This window comes from Trichosurus vulpecula, chromosome 5 (genome assembly GCF_011100635.1).
Source record: "Trichosurus vulpecula isolate mTriVul1 chromosome 5, mTriVul1.pri, whole genome shotgun sequence".
Classification (NCBI taxonomy): domain Eukaryota; kingdom Metazoa; phylum Chordata; class Mammalia; order Diprotodontia; family Phalangeridae; genus Trichosurus; species Trichosurus vulpecula.
Window position 1 is genome coordinate 300189539 of NC_050577.1, and position 19755 is coordinate 300209293.

The following is a 19755-nucleotide window of genomic DNA, read 5'->3' on the forward strand; positions in this document are numbered from 1 at the left end:
GCTCAGTTCTCCATCATTGTTCTACTGGGGGTGGGGGTGGGGGTATTGTCCCTGGAACTCTGACTACACCACAGCCTCCGATCCCTCCCCTTCCTGTGACCCAGGTTTCCAAAGTGGCTTTCGAAATGATTCCCCAGTGCACCTGTGGGAGGAGCATGGAGGGGGGAGGAGGAGTCCTCAGGCAGGGTTATTGGGGGTTGGGGAGTGATGTCCTTCAGTCCTGAGTCTGCCCTCACTGACCACTCAGGACCATCTGAAGTCAACCCCATGGGCCTTTCTGCTCCCCAAATGGTGTTCTCCAAACCATCCAGCCAGAAAGGGAGTGGTCATAGCCTTAGACCCATTTTATAGAAGAAACTGAGGTTTTAGCAGGGTGTGATAGGACAATTGACTCACAGTGAAGTGTAAACCAAGACTTGCTTCTAGTCAAAAGCCAGTAAGTGTCAGGGATATGATTTGCACCCAGATTTCTTGATTCAAAACTCAGCCCCAGAGGAGGAAGGAAAAGAGAAAAAGGAGGCATCGGGTCATTGTCTAGTGCGTCAAATCCTGCCTCGTGCAACCTTGGGACACTCATAACCTCCCCCTCTGTAAAATGAGCGGTGGGACTAGCCGGCCTTCGAGGCCCCTCCAGATCTCAAGCTCCCACCCCTTCAGCTTCCCCAGCTGACTGTCCAGAGAACTCCCCTTGCTTTTCTCCATCCCTTGGCTTCTGCCTGAGCAGTGCTCTGCCCCTCCTCACCTCCTCCCTGGCCTCCAGTGCCCATCAAGCCCTCTTCCTCCGGGAGTCCTGCCCTGACTGCCACTGTACATATTGCCCTTCTCTGGCCCCTCCCACTCAGGGCTGCCGAGGCTGGTGTGGACTCGTCTTCTATCTCCCTCCCCCTCCCAGGGGCTAGTGTGGAGGTATTTTCTGGCTTAGGCCCTCCCACTCCTCCCAGAAGCTGGTGTGGATGTGTCCCCCCACCCCGGAAGTCCCATCTGGGAACACATCAATTCGACATGTGCCTTTGGGCAGATCACTTCCCCTCTCTAGGCCTCAGTTTCCCTCTCTGTAATAGATAACCTCTTTTTGTACCACACAGCAAGATTGAACCCTAACACTCATCTAGTCTAACCCCCTCTTTTACAGAGAGGGAAACTGAGGCCAGGACAAGGGAAATTGAAATGCTCAGGGTCCCACAGCTAGCATGTTTCTAAAGAGGCAGAAGTGAAGCTCCAGGATGTGGCAGTGCAGGAATTTGGAAGCACATGCTCGGTTTCTAAATCCCAATGTTTTCCTATTGCGCTGCACCATTTACTTGGGCCTCTGTTTTTAAGGTTCCCTCCGGGTCTGCATACCCAATCCTGCTCAGCTTTTCTGTGCGCTCCACAGCCAAGCAGTAGAACCAGCATGGCCACTGCTCTGGTATTTTCTTTCTTTTAACTATTGTAAGTATTTATGTTTAAATATTTAAGTATTTGATTTTTTCCAGTTACATGTAAAGAAAATTTTTAACATTCATTTTTAAATAAAATTTTGAGTTCCAAATTTTCTCCCTAAGAGTAATTTGATATAGGTGCTATGTGTGCAATCGTGTACAACTCCATATCGGTCGTGTTGTGAACGAAGAAACAGAACAAAAGGAAAAAACCAAAGAATAAAGAAAGTGAAAACAGTCGGCTTCGACCTGCATTCAGACACCATCAGATCTTTCTCTGGATGTGGATGGCATTTTCCATCATGAGTCCTTTGGAATTGTCGTGGATCATAGCATTGCTGAGAAGAGCTAAGTCTATCGTAGTGGTCATCCCACATTGTTGTGTTCTGTTGTTCTTAGTTTGAAGGTATTTTGTTCCCCACTCCCATATTCAGAGCTTCCTGCAGTCCCCCTGTCCACCCTCTGCCTGCCCCACCCACATCCCATATCGCTGAGCTGACCCTTACCTGGCCTCCTCCGAGCCAGGAGCCCATTGGCCAGCAAAGCCAGGTCCAGCACCCAGCCAAAGTCTCCCCCCCTGCCCCCCGTTAGGATGTGAACTCCTTATGGAAGGGATGGCATTTTTTCTGTCTTCATATCCTTGGCACCCAGCACACTGCCAGGGACAGTAATAAATGCACTTAATGGAATCAACATGTGACCTTGCCCTAGAGTTTGGAGGCTGCCATCCCCGACCCCAGCTCTTTCCTCTCACCCCCCTAATGAACTTAGCAGGACATTCTCAGGATGTGGAGAGACAAAGATCGACAGAAAGTGACTGAGACACAGAGATGGGAGAGAAAGAGAGAGAGAGAGAGAGAGGACTCACTGAGAGAGAGGGAGGTGGGAGGGAGGAGAGAGCAGAAACAGAGATATGAGAAAGGAGACTGAGCAGAGATAGAGACAGACAGAGAGACACAGAGACAAGAGACAGAGAAAGAGGGGAGCAGGAAAGAGTGAGGGAGAGGGAAAGGAGCAGACAGGAGAAAAAGAAAAAAATGGAGAAAGAAAAAATATGAGAGAAAGATGGGAGAGAAGAGAGAGAAAGAAACAGAACAAAAAGATAAGAAAGGAGAAAAGTAAAAGGGGAGAGAGGAACCAAGAGACATCAAGGAAAAGATAGAAGGCAAAGGTCATTTATCCTGCAATTTTTTTTGAGGGGCAAAAACCAACCAGCCCTCAAGTGTCCAGTCCATCAGTTCAAGGAAGCCGTGTCACAGTTGGACCAAGGCAAAAGAGAAACAACGTGGAGGAGACCGGCTTGGCTGTCATTTGTGTGCTCGGGGGCTCCCTCCCAGCTCTGCCAAGACGGTGATGGTGCAGGGCGAGAAGGTGGAGGAGAAAGGGGCAAAAGTTAGAAGTCACAAAAGGAAGAGGAAGACAAGAAGGAAAAAGAGGACAAGGAAGAGGAGGGGGAGGAGAAAGAAGAGGAAGAGAAGGAGGAGGATGAAGAGGAAGAGGAGGAAGAGGAAGAAGAGGAAGAGTTGGAGGAGGTCTTTATGGTTAATGACGGAGAAGTGATGTGCATGTTTTTTCCAGTGACGTCCTATGGCTGCAAACCCCAATTTCCAAAGAATCAGAACAGGAGGTCACCCATAGGGCAGTGGAACTGGACACTGGTGGCCTGGAGTCCGACCACTGATGACTCATCCTCAAGGAGCAGAGAAGGAATCCTCCAAGACTTGCCTCTGGAAGAGGAGGAGAGCCCATACCTCTGCTTGTTTGCACACGTGGGAGGGAGAGAGGGCCCCCAAGCTGGGCTGGTGCCTCGGTCAGCTTCCAGCACATGGGGTGGATGGCCAGTGGACAGAAGAGCTTTGCCCCATGAGAAGGGTGAGGTGGGCCGTGGTTGGCCTGCGAGGAGGTGGCAGATCCAATGATGAGCTGGAGCATTGAAGGCAGGACCCCGATGTTCCTTGGGCCCCACATCCACTGTCTGTTGCCTCAGACACACGGGCACATGTCTGCCTCTTCAGTCTCATCTCCCTGACTCAGGTGTCTCCTTTCTCTGCCCTGCTTTCAAGGCCCAGCTCAAGAGCCACCACACATCCTTCCCTGGGTGCATCTAGACTGTACATGGTATGATCTCCGCACAGAGAAGCCGCCTGGTCCCTGGAAAGCAGGAGAAGGAATGTCTACAAAGTCATTTGGGCTAATAACCCTAACATAATGAAGGCAGGGGGACAATTGGCTGGTGAGAAGGGGCAGTGTAGTTCAGTAGAAGGTGCTGAATTTGGAGCCAGAGGGTCTCAATTCAAATCCCAGCTATACCTCTAGGTCACCTATGTGACCTTGGACAAGTCACTTTGCCTCTCTGGGCCTCAGTCTGTAGAATGAAGACGTTGAACGAGGTGGTCTCTAAGGTCCCTGACAGCTCTAAATCTGTGAGGGTCTCTCCAGGTTGGGCCCCCTCAGGGAAGTTTCTCACTGGACAGTCAGGGATGTGTTTGTGGACCTGAATTATCCAGGGGTTACAGCAGCACCCCTATCCTAGGGTGGCTGCCCTGTGTGTGCCCAGGTGGGGCAGTGGCCTTTGGGGATGGACCTGGCCACCGATGCCCAAGACTGAGCTGAGGCTGGACATCCCCTGGGAGCTCATGGTGACAGCATTCCCAGTGTCCAGCTCAGTTATCTAGCACATAGTAGGCCCTCAATCAACAAGCATTTATTAAGAGCCAAGGTTGGCACCTTATTCCAGAGATTGAACTAAAGGGAGTCAGAAACCACTTCTCATTTAGATTTTCTCTTTTCCACAGCCCTAGCAGAGGGCTCTGCCTAAAGAGAAAGGAATGGGTGGTGGGGACTGGAGCCATGGGCCCTGGATTCGAATCCAGAACTGCTACTCCCCACCTAGCTTAGGCAAAGCAGTTCTGTCTGTGGTGTGGTATCCCAGCACCTGGCACATAGCAGGCATTCTGGCTGATTGATGAGTCTGATGCTGGAAGAGACTCCAGGGGCTGCCAGTCCAACTTCCTCATTTTACAGATGAGGAAACTGAGGCCCAGAGGAATGAAGTGACTTACTCAAGGTCACCCAAGCAATAATGAACCCAGGTCCCATCCCTCCTGAGCCAGTGCTGTGGGTTCTCCTGCTGCCCAAGAGGCATCCTGGGCTAGGGAAGCCAGTGGGCAGTTCCAGATGTTAGATGGCATCAGAAGACCCCCTTCCCCTATTTCCAGGTCAAGGTGGCTCCTGGGGGGGGCTGTCCCAAACTAGAGAGACCCAGTCCTTTGGGGGTAGCCTTCTTTGGAGGAGCTACAATGGCCTTGTAGACATGGACCTTGTCTGGGCGGCTCTGGGTGGCAGCTATTGGGCCAGAGACGAGAAGCCAAGCCCAGCACAATGAGGCTGTTCAGAGAGGGTCTGCTCCCACCCTCCTTCTCACCCATGGACCTCAGGTGAACCGAGCAGCCAGAGGACGTGTAGGCTGGAGACTGTTGGCACAGGGACCAGCACAGCCTGGCACAGGGCCGGCTCCCTATTCCCTTCCCCTTCCCCCAAGCTAGCAAGGGCATTTGGAAAGTGGAGCTGAGCCGGGCTTTTCCAGGGCTGCCTACCGTCCCCAACGAGCCCCCTGGGCCAGCTGTTCAGCAGGCCTCACTTCCTCTGGGGGAAGTGTCTGGAAATTAAGCTCTCCCACCATGGAGGGTGACAGGAGCCCAGGGACAGATAGCCTAGAAAGGCAAGAGGCAGGGAGGGGCTGGTGGGAAGCCAGGGGAAGCAGCCAGGCATCTCCCACCCCCAGCTTCTTGGTACAAATGTGACATCTAGCTGGAGCACAGACTCCCGGGGCCAAGAAGCTGGCGGGCTATTACAGAGGAAGCCTCAAGACCAGCTTTCTGCGGCATCCACACACAATCCACCAGGGTTTTGGTGGATGGCAGAGGAGCGACTGCTGACATTCTTTCAGTTCCTAGGACTGAGGAGCTATTAAAAATACCGTTTCCTGATGCCTTTTGTTTTCCTCCAGCTCATTCCCCAACCACCCCTCCCTCATGACCATCAGGCAAAATCAGGATAAACAGACATCGACCATGTCCACAATCTTCTGCCCCCTCCAAGATGAATCCGCCCTGCGGGGGAAGGGGGAGGTCCGAAGCCTTCTCTCCTCAGGGGCCTTCACTGGTTTTTCCATCACTCAGAATTCAGTTTCCTTCCAGTGTTCTGCTCGTTTACATGACCATAGAATCAGTCTCCGGCTTGGGCTTCTGCTCCTTTCTATTTGCATTCACTTATACCCACCTTCCCGGATTTCTCCACCTTCCTCAGGGCCCTCGTTTCTCAGAACACAATAATGTCCTACGATGTTCATGTTCCCTGCTTTTGGGGCCATTCCCCGATCGATGGGCACAGTTTCCGTTTGCTACCACAGAGGGCATGACTATGGATATCATGCTCTAGGTTGGACCTGACTTCTTGGAGGGTCCAAGTCCAGTCGTGGGATTGCTAGATCAAAGGGCATGGATCACTTCATCACTTTTCTCACAGAATCCCAAATTAAACCCACAATTGTCGGAGGGCTTCCCAACCCCCCAAGCACCTCCCACACTGGCCACTCCCAGCTTTTGGCATCACTATGAGGTAACCTCATTTCTCTTCCCAGTCATTTGGAATACATTCTCATGAGCTCATTCCTGGTTTGCAAATTTAAAAAAAATTTTAATTTGTTTTCTGAAAATAACAAACACCGAATAAAATGTACACAGAACAGAGTGAGAATTGTACATGAAACTACAGATCCTGATTCCACCCAGCTCCCTTTACAAGTATAGAATTGTCAACTGAAATAAATCAAAGGCGTGAGCTGAGGAATAAAGTGTCTTTAATTGAGATAACAGGGGAGCAGACCTGCCAGCCTAGAGGGTGGCCAGTGGATTTCCCAACCAGAGAGACCCATGAAAAAGCGTTTTTAGTTTTAGGAGAGGTGGCTAGCAAGGCTGGGTCATGAGCCCAGCACCCCTTGGCAATCCAGGCAAGGATTGGAGGCAGGATACCTGGGTGGGGGGATCTAATCTCACTGTCTTAGGGGTAGGAGGGTAAGGACTTAATGGAATTTTGATATTGTCATGATGACTGAGCCCATGTTACAATCAGTATTAACAATTTTCTGTTGCTACATTAATAATTATATTAAGAGTTTTGTCAGAATAAGATTCCCCCCTCAGGGCCCAAGCCTGGTCCAGCCCTTCCAGGACTACCCTCTCACTCAGTTTTTTTAGACTGAGGAAGAGGATGGCTCTTTCTTTGGCTCCATATTAAACTGTTAGGTTGGCTGCTGTTCACAACAGGAGGGGTTTTCTGTCGGGGAAATATATCCCGTGGGCCTAAGCGCATCAAGGTAACAGGAGCAGGGGGGCTGCAAAGGAGGGGATTAGGCTGGTTTTGTTCTGGTTCATTTTTAATTAAACCTAAACCTAATTTCTCAGAGTGACAACGCTCAAGACAGCCCAGGGAAGGAGGCAGACTCCCAGGCAGCTCTCCCCTCTCCTCTCAGCCCCTCCTGCAGCAGGGCCCAAGTCTGGCCGCTGGCCAGGCCGCAGAGGTCAGTCTGGACGGGTTCCTGGGGGAGAGCTCGGTGGTGTCTCCTGCAGGGTCGGTTCCAGGGGCGGCTTCATCATGGACAGCAGGTTCAGGGCCGACAGGCCTGGCACGTGGCCCGCACAGATCTGCAGAATTCGAATGAGGCGCTGGGCCACTGAGGCCCGGAAGCACTCCACCTGGAAGACAGAGAATAGGAAACATGGCTGGGGGAGATGGGGGAGAAGGGAGGCTGGTCGTGTCCTTCCTAAAGCTGACTGGCCAATCATTCACTGAACAAACATACAGGGGGCGAAGGGCAGGAGCTCTTGCCTGTCTTCTGCCTTGCTCCTCCTCCAAAGATGCTCCTCCACACACACACACACACACACACACACACACACACACACACACACTCACTCTCTCTCTCTCTCTCTCTCTCTCTCTCTCTCTCTCTCTCTGCTGGATCTGGAGAGCCCCAAGGCATCACCCAAACCTCCACACACGGCCGGCCTCCCCATTCCTGTTCCACTGCATTCACCTGTCAGAGTTTAGCCTCCAACTTGGGCTCACCAAGATTTCAAACTCCAGGGAGCCCCTCTTTAAGCAGCACCAGATCTACCAACCAGCTGGGGGAGGGGTTATCAGCATCACAAAGGCCTCTTCCCCCACAGGGTTCACTTAAACAATGAGCCCCCACGAGTGGATTTAAAATAGGGTTCAATTTACCAGCCGTGACTCACACCTCTCAGGAACAAAAGCTTCTCCTTTCCCTAAGAGCTCCAGAGGACAATTTACAAAGTCAGTCTTCAGGCAAACCATGGGGGGACTTCTACTTATCCCCATTTGGCATGAGGAAACTGAACCCCCCAAATGTAAACTGACAGCTCAAAGTCGCCCAGCTGCTGTGCGTTTGGGTGGCTTGGGGGCTGGACCCTAGGCTTTTTCACCAGGGTTCAGGGAAACAGGATGGAGAACTTTGGGAGAAGTCCTGACACTGTCCATGGTCCTGCCCTCCCCACCATCCACATCCCGGCTCAGCAGGGCAGGGTTCATCCTTCCCAATTTATGGATGAGAAAAGTGAGGCTTGTGATGGAGACTCAAAAGAAGCCAGGGCTTAAAGCCCCTTCCTCGTCCCTGTCCACTCCCTGCAGGGCCCTCACCAACCCTAACACGAGCCAGGACCCTGCTACCAACTTGCTGGGTCACCCCAGGGCATGTTTCCTCATGGGAAAACGAGAGCGTCTTAATGGGATGAGCACCGGGGCTCTCAGGAGTGATCTGGACCCTGACATGACCCACATGAACGAAGGTCATGCACAGGAGGGAGAGACTGGGCAAGGAGGGATGGACAGCGCTTGGGAGTCTGAGGAGCTGGGTTCGAATCTCCCCTATTCCCCAGGACTTGGGTGACTCCCTGGGCCTCTGTAAAGTGAGAGGGCTGCCCACCGAGGCCCCTTCCCGCTCCATATCCAGCATCCCAGGAGGCCGAGGGAGGACAAAGGCTGCTTTGTTTCCAGGAACCCCAGAAACTACCTCCAGGAGGGGGAGCAGCCAGTCAGGGCCTTTCTTGGCCTGCCCTGCCACCTAGTGGGCACAGAAAGAATGACGACCATTGGGACTGCCCAGCACAGGAGGCCAGAGAGAGGGTGCGGCCACGCAGGGCCAGAACTGGACCCTAATCCAGCCCCCTCCTTCCTTTGTCCCGTGATCCCAGGTCAGCTCTCTCCCAAGGACAGCAGGGCCCAGGAGCCGACCCAATGTACCCTGGGGGGTTCAAGCTGGGATCAAATGGGGGGGGGGCCTCCCAGTTGTCCAGGGGAACAGTCAAGGCCAGTCATAATTATGAGGTATGTTATCAAGAATCTCCCCAAACACCATCCTTTCTTGTCATGGCCTGGCAGGGGACCCTGGGCTGGACCAGGGGAACCTAAGTGCTGGCACAGCCTGCAGAGCTGGTGAGGGCTGGAGACAGCCAGAGCAGTGGGCATCTGGGGTGAGGGTTCAAGGCCTGGGCCAGAGACAGCCAGTGCAGTGGGCATCTGAGGTGAGGGTCTGAGGCCTAGGTCAGAGATGGCCAGTACAGTAGGCATCTGAGGTGAGGGATTGAGGCTTGGGCCGGAGACAGGCAGGGTAGTGGGCACTTGGGGTGAGGGTTTGAGGCCTGGGCCAGAAAATAACCAGGGCAGCGGGCATCAGGCACCAACCTAGCTGAGTCAGCAATTCACTGACACCATGTGACCCTTCTCCTCGCTGGACCTCATCCTCTATAAGGACGGTGATGGCCTCAATGGCCTCCCAGGTCCCTTCCTGCTTTCATGACCATTAATGGGGTGGTACCCAGTGCGTGCCAGGCACCAGGAGGACAGAGATAGTAGCAGAACAGCCCCTGCCCTCCAGGAGCCTCCAGCATAGTTAAGGACACAATACACTTGGACAAATGGCCAGGATGACCATGTCTCTCGGGGACCTCAAGATGTCCCAGCAGCCACCCTTCCATCAGAGACCCAGGGTCACACAGCCAGGCCAGGACACCAGACCCATCCCCTGCCCACTAAGCCAGTCAGCTTCAGAACCAAGGGCAGGGTGTGGGCAGGGTTAGAGGGGTGTGGGGTGGGCCTGGGGCACCTGGGTCTGTACCAGCACACCCCTGGAGAGGGGGCAGGCACTTTCTCTCTTTCCCTCCCCTGTAAAAGGTGTGTGTATGTGTGTGGGGGGTCAGCCTAGACATGGAGGGATGGCCTCATTTTGAATGGCCCCCTGGGCAGGGCTAGGAACCAGGGCAGAAGTGGCAGCAGAGAGACTAAAATCTGCCCATAAGGACCAGGGCCCCCTAGGAGGAGGGGCTGTCTCCAAGGTGATGTCCTTGGCGGATGGGGGGGCGGTCCCTGGAATAGACGCTCCCCCGGGGGCAGGCTGGACTGAAGGCCTTCCACCTCCCCAGTGCCTGGAGAGAAGCCACAGGCCCTGCCCTCAGGAGCTTCCTGATTCCTCAGCCCCATCACCAGGGGCTCCTGAGGGAGGGGCAGCCTTTGTGTCTATTGGCATCCCCAGCACTTGGCACTAGCCTGGGGGGGCTGACCAGCTGCCTCAGGGCGAGGTGAGGCAGCCTCCTCCCAGGGATACCAGGGATGGTCAGAGGAAGTGGAGCCCAAGCCACCTGACCAAGGCGGCAGAGCTGAGGGGGGCAATGAAGGGGAAGGGGCAGCCCTGTCTGCGCCCCAACCCAAGCCATGCCCTGAACAGACCAAGACCATTTCAGGGCTCAGCCCCTCCTTCCCCCCAAAGGCATCCTGTGCCTTCACCTGCTTCCCCCAAACAAACAAGGAGACCCCTTTATGGAGGAAGTGCCAACGTGACCTCTCATGAACTATGGGACAGATGAGGCACCTGAGGTTCACTCAGGGTGCCCCCAGCACTGACCCCCTCTCTGTCTGAGAAGAGGCCTCGGCCCCCAGATGGAGAGCGTCTATGGCCTGCCAGAGGGATGTAAGGGAGGCTGCCTGGGCTCTGGCTCCAGATCCTGCATCCGCCCTCACACCTGAGCCCTCACCTGACTTCTCTGGGACTCGTCCAGTGTGCCAGGACTCGTGCTGGTAGAAGGTGTCCCCACCATCAAGGCCCCGGCTCCTCCCTCCTAAGCAAGGGTGGGAAGGATGACCTGGTGGGCCTGGCAAAGGCGCATCTGAGCCCGAGCCTGGGCCACGGGGCACAAGGGGTCCTTACCTCCAGGTCACCATAGAGAAGGAGGCTGTGGTAGGTGGCGGCCATTTTCTTGATGGTGTCCATGTGGATGCTGGTGTTTGGCTCTTTTCTGACTAGAGGTCAGAGAGGACGTGGTCACTATGGAGAGCGGCTAACCTGCCCCCACCCAGCGGTCACAGACCAACTGTCCTGCCCCGACCCCCTGACACCAGGGCAGTCCGGAAGACCAGTTACGACCAGAGACCAAGGACCATGGGCGTCGGGAACCCCGCAACAGACGTGGGAGACAGGAAGTGAACGGATGGAGGGAGGGAGTCCCCGGCTCTGGGTTCAAATCCCACCTCTGATGCTTGCTGCCTGTGCCGAGCATCAGCCTAACTGCTCCCTAGGGTCCCTCCCAGCCCAATGGCCAGGGCCCAACCCAGCACCGCCTACCTCCAGTGACCAGGAAGCACACCTTCCCCAGGAAGAAGCTGGCGTCCACATGAGGCAGCGATGCCTCCACAGTCCTCAGGCTGGGCCAGGGCAGAGATGGGGAGAACACAGCTTATGAGACCAAGAAGCCACTCTCACTGAGACCCTCCCCCGCAGGTGGCTCCATGAGGGGCTGAGCGAGGAGAAACCCTCGATCCCCTAACCTTGACGGGCCCTCGATGGCAGGAAGGGCCCAACACAGACAGCCTTCCTCTGCAAAATGAGGGCGTTGGAGCGGATGGTCAATCGGTCGGTGAGCACTGATTAAGTGCCTACTGTGTACCAGGCACGGGGCATATACAGCCAAAAACGGAATGGCCCCTGCCCTCAAGGGGCTTAGTAATGCCCTTCTATCAGGGAGAGGGCGTATGGACATCTAAGAACATGCAGGAGAAAGACCAAGTAATTTGGCAGGGGGCGGGGGGGTTAGGGTTCCAGGAAAGTCCTCATGGAGAACATTGCCCTTGAGAGAAGCTTTTGAGGAAGTAAGGGATCCTAAGGAGCAGAGGTGAGGAGAGAGGGCATGCCAGGCATGAGGGACAGCCTATACAAAGGCTTGGCAATGGGAAATGGGATGTGCAGGGAGATGGACCCCTAAATCCACAGTCCCTACGAAGTACACAGGAAAGGTTCAAAGGGCTCTACGAGTTCTAAGGAGGAAGAGGTCACTGCCAGCTGGAGGGAAGGAGGGAGGCTTCCCAGGAGACTTTGCGTTTGCCCTTAAAGAATGGGTATGATTTAAACAGCTGGAGACCAAAAGGGGCCATCTGGGAGAAGAGGAGGAAGCATCGGATGTCACTGAGGAACTGGACGACAGAGATGCTGGGCCCATCCCCTCAAGATGTGACAAGGCAAGGAAGGCTTCCTGCACTGAGGGTGGACTTCCTCTGACGAACTTATGGAAGGACCCACCCCCAGTCCCTCAGACTGTCAGGCATCCCTGAAGGGCCCCGAATGCCAAGGTCACAGCTCCTTTGGACCAGGGCACAGACGCTCATTCCATCTGACCCTCCCCAGGGGGACAGCGGCCTGTGGAGCAGGGGCACACATCACCCATAAGGCCTAGAGAGGCCCCCCGTTGGGCCGAGGCTCGAACCCAGGCCTTTGGATGCTATAGCCCGGCTCCTTTGGGCTAGGCCTCCTCTCAACAGCAGGAGCCCCTGCAGATTTCCCAGCAGGGTTCGGTCAGAGCTGGGGGCAGGAAGCTCAGCCTGGCAGAGGATGGCTGACTTGCGGGAAGGAGGCCTTTGGGATAGTTGAGGCTAGGGGTGATGAGTGTCCTGGCAGAGCCGGCCACTGGAAGGGGGAGGGGCAGATGATCAGCTCCCAGACAAGTGGTTCTCGGAACTGGGTGGGGGGGCTTTTAGAGACGGGCTCCTGGCTGCCTCCAGCAACGGGAGGAAGGGGAGGAGGGGGCCGTCAAGGCCCAGACGGGTCACGCCCAGGGACCAGCTCAGGACAGAGCTGTGAGAAAGCATTCCTGGAGACCAAGCAGGACAGAGCTGCCCCAACCCACAGCTGGAGCATGAATCTGCCATTGGCCTGGCCTGGGGCTCCGTCAGGGCACCCCACCCCGGGTTTACCTGTGCTTGCTGTGGAGGCTGAGTACAAAGACGATGAGGTCGATGCGGGGCCGCAGGCACTCCCTGTCAGGGGGCAGGGGGAGATGGGAGGCCACGTGCCTGGAAGCGAAAGGAGGTCAGCTCAGCCTGGTGCCAGCCACCACCCCCTCTGCAAAGGAAGCAATGGCCCAGGCCGGCAGAGCTCCACTATGGGAGCCAGACATGCCTGCACGGTCTTCCAGGGCACACCTGCGGCAGCCCAAGGCCCCAGGCTCCAAACACAAGGAAGCTTCTCAGGATGGAGCCCCAGGGAAAGCAGGTTTAGGACACTTCTCTGACTAAGGAACCCCGGGGCAGCCTCCTCTGTATTCCCAGCCACTGGGCCAAAGACATGGGAAGGACACGATGATGAGGCCTGACCATCTGCTCTGCCTGCCGCGCTAAGGACGGTGGGACTCGCCTGTCTGAGTTCAGCCAGAACTTTCCCTGCATCTGACATTTCTCCTTCTAGGAGCACGGGCCGCACCCCCCGGCTCAGTGCGTGCTCGGCACACAGCAGGCACTTAATAAATGCTTCATTCATTCCTCCACTGCCTACAGAGGGCAGCCAAGCAGAGGAAGGAGGAAGCCCAGGAGGCATCCGAAGGACACAGTGACCACAGCAGGGCCCCCTGCCGAGGCTCCGGGGGTCTGCTGGGAAGGCAGCCGAGAGCCCCAGAATGCGGAGGCTCTCACAGGGCTCTCCAGGGATCCGTTCCCATCCCCAGTAACAAAGAAGCCCTGAGCCCCCCAGACTCTGTCCTCAGATGACCCTTGGGAAGACAAAGGCAGTAAAAGGACCAGGCCAAGGACACACTGAAGGGGGCTGCAGCCTTCCTTCACACACCTCCAGAGGGGCAGCAAAGGCCTAGGGACCCCTGGCGCAGATGCCCCAGCCCCTCAGCCCGCCGCTTGCTGACCCCTTCCCCGTTAGCCCTGGGCAGATGCCTGAAATCTTCCTGCTTCCCCCTCCTGGCCCACTCACACCTGGATCTTGGCTGGGCTCTCACATTCCTGGACAATGGCCACGCCCAGCTGCTCCAGAAGTGTCTCCTCTGCACCTAGAAGCTGTCCAGAGAGAGGAGGAAAGTGCTTAGCCCCGAGGCCAGGGGACCCTGGCCAAGGCCCTTCCCTTCCCATGGAGAAGATGAGGGAGGGCTGAGCCAGACAGTCCCTGGAGCGGCCTCCAGACCCCCCAAGGGCTGAGGATGCCAAGAGGCTCTGCGGCTGGAGAGCCCACCCAGGATGGGTCTGGGTCTGGGTTCTGGCTTTGCCTCTCCCCAGCGTCTGAGCATCTTCTACTAGGGGCCTGGGGCCTGGGTTAGAATCCTGGCTTTTTCACTGCCCAGGTGACATGGCCCATCACTTCCCCATCGCAGAGTGCCTCAGTCTCCCCATCTGTAAAGTGAGGGGAGTTGGCCTCTTAGGTCCCTTTCAGATCCAGCCCCAGGATCCCAAACTACGTGGCCTCGGTGCCTGTTTCCCCAATCAGTCAAATGAGGAGCAGGCGAGATGGCTGTGTTGGTAACCAAAAATGGGCTCCTTAGCACTTAGTCAACAAGTGACCTTGAATAGTTTGGCTTTTCCCCTGAACTAACTGAATGCTGTCTGTATGTTGGATTGGAGTAAGCTTGTTGGCCCCTTCACCTTGCTTCCCTTGCTTAAGCTGATGGAAAGAACCTGTGCTTTCCCCGTGTACCTTACCCCCCCCCCCCCCCCCCCCCCCCCCCCCCCCCCCCCCCCCCGCCTGCAGAAGCCGGATGGTTAAAAACAGCTTCCGTTGGAGCCAGAGGCTGCTACAGCTACAGCCACAGCCGAAGCTGAAGCAGGAGGTGCCGGTAGCAGAGCTGACCTACGTGTGGATCGAGGAGTGCTGAACAAGGACTTGAGGCCAGTGGCTAATCTTTTTACCATAGAGGGGAAGCATGTATATGATTTTGCTGCACACCATCATGCTTCTCTGTGGCCTCCTGGTTACTCTTGTGAGGTAGACTTACTGGGCCTGGAAGCTTTTGATTGATATATCAAAATGGGGATGCTGGTTTGTGGGTTGGTTACTGTGGAGCCTAAATATATGCTTTGATTCTTCTGCCTCCTACTTTGAGAATTCCTTATATCCGGCGGTTCCGAACCTTTCAGACATATATGTGATTCTTTTTGAAAGAGTTTATAATCTCAAAGAGGATCATAAACATGTCTGAAAGGTTTGGAACCGCCGGATATAAGAAACTCTCAAAGTAGGAGGCAGAAGAATCAAAACATATATTTAGGCTCCACAGTAACCAACCCATGAACCAGCAACCCCATTTTGATATATTGATCAAAAGCTTCCAGGCCCAATAAGTACGCCTGGAAAGAGTAACCAGGAGGCTACAGAGAAGCATGATTGCATAAAGCAAAATCATGCTTCCCCCTCTATGGTAAAAAGATTACCCACTGGCCTGAAGTCTTTGTTCAGCTTCCTCCCGTAGGTCAGCTCTGCTACTGGCAGCTCCTGCTTCAGCTGTGGCTGTGACTGTAGCAGCCTCTGGCTCCAACGGGAGCTGCTTTTAACCATCCAGCTTCTGCGGGGGTGTAAGGTACGCCGGGGAAAGCACAGGTTCTTTCAATCTGCTTAAGCAAGGTGAAGGGGTTGACCAGGAAAGCACAGGTTCTTTCCATCAGCTTAAGCAAGGGAAGCAAGGTGAAGGGGCTGACAAGCTTACTCCAGTCCAAGATACAAACAGCATTCAGTTCAGGGGAAAAAGCCAAACTAATCAAGGGCACTTGTTGACTAAGTGCTAAGGAGCCCATTTTTGGTTGCCAATACACCCTCATAATACAATGGCTCTGGAGACAGGACCCCATGGCCCTCACAATGCAGGTCGGAAGGGAAGCGTTTTGCAAATAGCAAAGAACCCGGAGCTGTAGAAAATGCCAAGCGCTTAGAGCCAGGAGCCCCCTGGGTCTGGGTTGTGTGACCCTGGACAAGTCCTTTCCCTGCTCTGGGGGCCGGACTAGATGAGACTCGAGCTGCGGATCCCACGCTGTAAATGGAAGGAATTCCAGGCCAGCAGCCTTTGGGGAGAGAACCTGCTGACGTTGGCAGCCCTGGCGGGCGGTGCCAAGGTGCAGGAGCCTGAGGCTCCCCAGAGCTGAGGCTGCCCGCCTGTCTCCCCCAGCCTCCTGGAGTAGGACTCTGCTCACACCCCTCCCTCATCTTCACCCTCTGCTCCCTCACCAGCAGCCAGGTACAAGGACCAACCTGGCATGGGAAGCTTGTTGTCTGGTGTTTCAGTCCTGTCTGACTCTCCGTGACCCCGTTTGGGGTTCTCTTGGCAAAGATACACTGGGGAGGTTTGCCATGTCCTTCTCCAGCTCATTTTACAGATGGGGAAACTGAGGCAGGCAGGGTGAAGTGACTCGCCTGGGGTCACACAGCTAGTAAGTGTCTGAGGCAGGATTTGAACTCGGGTCTTGCTGAATGCAGGCTTAGCCCCTTTCCATGGGATTCTGATAGCATCTCCCAAGGAACACAAGCAGCCACGGGCCATAGACAAACTCTTGTTTCCCCGGGAGAGTGTAAGTTCTCCGACCCGGCTTCCCCTTGGTCTCAGTAGCCTGGGACTAGCGCAACGCCTGGCATACAGCAGGAACTTAATAATGCTCGTTGCCTGAATACGGGCAGGAGCTGACTTATGCGCTGTGTTTGTACCCTCAGCTCTTGGTCGATAATCCCTAGGACTGGTTAGGTCCCAAACCTTCGTTTAACAGAGAGGGAAACTGAGGCCCAGAGGGAGTAAGGGGCTTGCCGGGGTCACACAGTTCCAAACCCGCAGCCCTGCCCAGCGGGCTCCAGTTAATCGAGCCTGTAGCTGGCCCCGCCCAGCGCCGGGGGTAATTAACCCAGGGTTCCCTTCTCCCTCCCCCCCCCCAGCCGTGTGCCAGTGGATTCGTCCAGAGGCTGCCGAGATTTCTCCCCTTCATCCCCGACATCCCCTCCCCCCTGGGAGCGACCAAATCTGCAAAAATGGGGTGGGGGAAGGACGGCGGGAAAGAAACAATGAGATTTCATCTCGACCGCCCATCAGAAAGCAGGAAAGGCTCCTCTGTGCCAATTGGCGGGCGGCTCAGAAACAGGCTCCTACGATTGGCCTAGAGTCAGTTGTTCCCGCCCCAAGGACGCCAACTCCTCCAATAAGCATCTTTCCTCCGCTCAGCAAGCCCGGGCGATGAAGCTGCCGAACTAAGCGGGAAGGTCTGTGGAGGAATGGGGTGAATATGGATTATGGGGCTGATAACTGATACTAGAACCTGGAGTCTTCCGGAACTTACGAGGACGGTGGCTACATCCAGGGTCGGCAGCTTGTCTAGGGGTCGCAGCAGCGCCATCTTCACGCCAGTCTAAGAAGCCTATCAGTTGGCTAGCGGTGCGAGTGCGCATGTGCGCCCCACTTTTAAACGGTCCTTTGGCGGGCAGCTGCCGTGAATGACGTCACTTCCGACTGTCGTGACCGCCGCCGCCGCGGCCCCCACCCCCAACCCCGAGCACGTGGGCGGGGAAATCTCTTTCCCATTACATCACCTTCTGATGGGGCGGGGCTCTGGCGGCTCTCGGCTTTAAAGAGGCCGTTACCTGGTCTCGGAAGGTTGGCTCTCCCAGGGACCCCTCTTCCTTTGGGCGGGGTCTTCAGAGAACAAAATGTTAGGAGGAAGAATCAACAAGCATTTATTGAGCACCTGCTGTGTGCCAGGCTGTGTGTCAAGATGTAAAGACAAACGAAATTATATATATATATATATATACATTTATATAATATGTATATACACACACACCCCCACGTATATTTTATAAATAAACATATATGCACACATAAAAAATGCAGAATATAGGGGCAGCTAGGTGGCACAGTGAGTAGGGCACCGCCCTGGAGTCAGGAGGACCTGAGTTCAAATCTGGCCTCAGACACTGGACACACTTACTAGCTGTGTGACCTTGGGCAAGTCACTTAACCCCAATTGTCCTGCCTTCTCCCCTGCAAAAAAAAAACGCAGAAGACTAGGGCTCTGAATTGCTCCTAACCCTTCATACCTTTGGGACTTCTGTGAGCCTCAGTTCCCTCATTTGTTAAAAGAAGATGGTCTTGATACCACCTGACATACTCAGGCAGTTTTAACTCAACAAACATTTAGTAAGCAACTGTTGTCTGCAGGGCCCTGGAGAAGATCAAGTCATGTCAAACCAAGCATTAATTAAGTGCCTACTGTGTGCCAAGGGCTGGGCTAATGAGGTAGGCCCAGAGAATGCAGTGTTTAGTGAGGAAAGCACTTTGCATATACAGTTATCCCTTCCACCTTGCAGGGGTTGGGATGGGGTGGGGTGGTAAGGGGCAGGGTGTCCCTCCCCCCATCAGGAAAATCCACGTAAACATTTTTGTCCCTCCCTTCGTACCAGAGAAGAAGTCTGAATTTTTTCTCTTTCTTTTATGGGGTCTTTACAGTACCTTGCTGTAAAATTCGGGTTAAGTATTTGGTCAAAGTCTTCGTTGTCTGCTGGCCTGTGGCTTCTGCAAAACTTCCCCTGAATTCTCATTTAGTTTTTTATACCAATCCCTGATATATCAAAACCACAATGGGGAAAGTTGAGTCACAATGTGGAAGGAGTACACCATAAAGGGCTCTTAATGGGAGCCCTTGCTCCCTCTGAGACGTTGGGCAAGTCCCTTCCTCTCTGCACTAAAGCATGGTGCCATGGAATGAGGGCTGGTTTGGGATTCAGAAGGACCTAGGTTGGAAACCTGCTTCTCCCTCCTTGCTGCCTGTGTAATCTTGGTCAAGTGACTTCTGCTCCCCGGGCCTCATCTATGAAAGGAGGGAGTTAGCAGCTCAGGCCTTCAGCACCATGATCCTCTGCCATTCCAAGGTCCATGTCCTGGGGACTTCCTCCAAAGGCGCATTCATGGATGAGGCTGCTTTGGGGGGAACAGGCCACCAGGTGCTGCTGAGCAGGCTGTTTCTTGGAGTCTCTAAACCTGTCCAGCTTGGAGCCAGAGCATAGCCTTCAAGAATCCCGGGCCACCTGGAGGACATTAACCAAAAAGCATTTATTAAGCACCTACTGTAACATGCAGGGTACTATTGCCTGGCTCTTGTGATATGAAGAGAAAAAGGAAGAAATCCCTGACCCCCAGGAACTTGTGCTCCGGCTGGGGAGAAATGACCTCCCCGCTAGCACCATCATTCAGGGCTTTGCTCAGCAGCAGCTTCCCACCACCAGTTAGGTGGCAGTGCTAGCCCCCTCCTCAGATTACTGGGTCTCCCCACTAGAATCTTCCAGAACAAGGACTGTTTTCTCTTTTGTCTTTATGTGCCCACTGTCACAGAGAGTGCCCTCCACATGGGTGAAACTCCAACCCTGTCACAGGAAGGGATTAAGCCAGGGGATCTGTCTATGGTCCTGATCCCACCTTGGCCAACGATTTGCCAGGTTAATTTCCTGTCTCCGAGCCTGTTTCCTCGTCTCTCAAGTGAGCTCCTACTGAATGGTCTTGTGTATAAAGAAGGCACCCAAACCATTCTCCTAGAAATAGATAATGTGCTCTTGAGTGCAGAGACCCGGTCTGGAGCTGAGATACACCCAATTCACTGTCCACTGTAGTCAGTGGCTGTCACTCCTGCAGCCTGCCCTTTGTCTGCGGTTATTGCTGCCACTCACACAGCTTCTGGGCTGGTGTTCATAACATAGGATCCAAGAGGACTGAGAGCTGACAGTCCAACCCTCCTCTCATTTTACAGAGGAAGATACTGAGGGTCAGAGTTGGGGGGAGGGCGGACAGACATGTAAGGTCATACCAGTGATGATAATAGCTGGCATTTACACAGTACTTTAAAGTTTGCAAAACGCTTTCTATGCCTTATATCTCTTGAGGATCTCACAACAGCCCTTTGAGGAAGGTACTATTAGAATTAGTATCATTCCAACTTTAGAGTTGAGGAAACTGAGTCAGAGTAAAGTTAA

The 19755-nt window shown here is 54.4% G+C and overlaps 1 protein-coding gene across 1 annotated transcript; it reads right to left on the bottom strand.

The window, feature by feature from the left end:
- Nucleotides 1-6207: 6207 nt before the first annotated feature.
- CENPM (centromere protein M) lies at nucleotides 6208-17166 on the bottom strand. Its single transcript, XM_036761146.1, has 6 exons — nucleotides 17073-17166; nucleotides 13744-13826; nucleotides 12741-12839; nucleotides 11119-11198; nucleotides 10705-10796; nucleotides 6208-7177 (listed from the first exon to the last, which is right to left on the bottom strand). The coding sequence occupies exons 1-6, from the start codon at nucleotides 17127-17129 to the stop codon at nucleotides 7004-7006; spliced, it is 585 nt and encodes a 194-aa protein (XP_036617041.1). The 5' UTR covers nucleotides 17130-17166; the 3' UTR covers nucleotides 6208-7003.
- Nucleotides 17167-19755: the final 2589 nt, after the last annotated feature.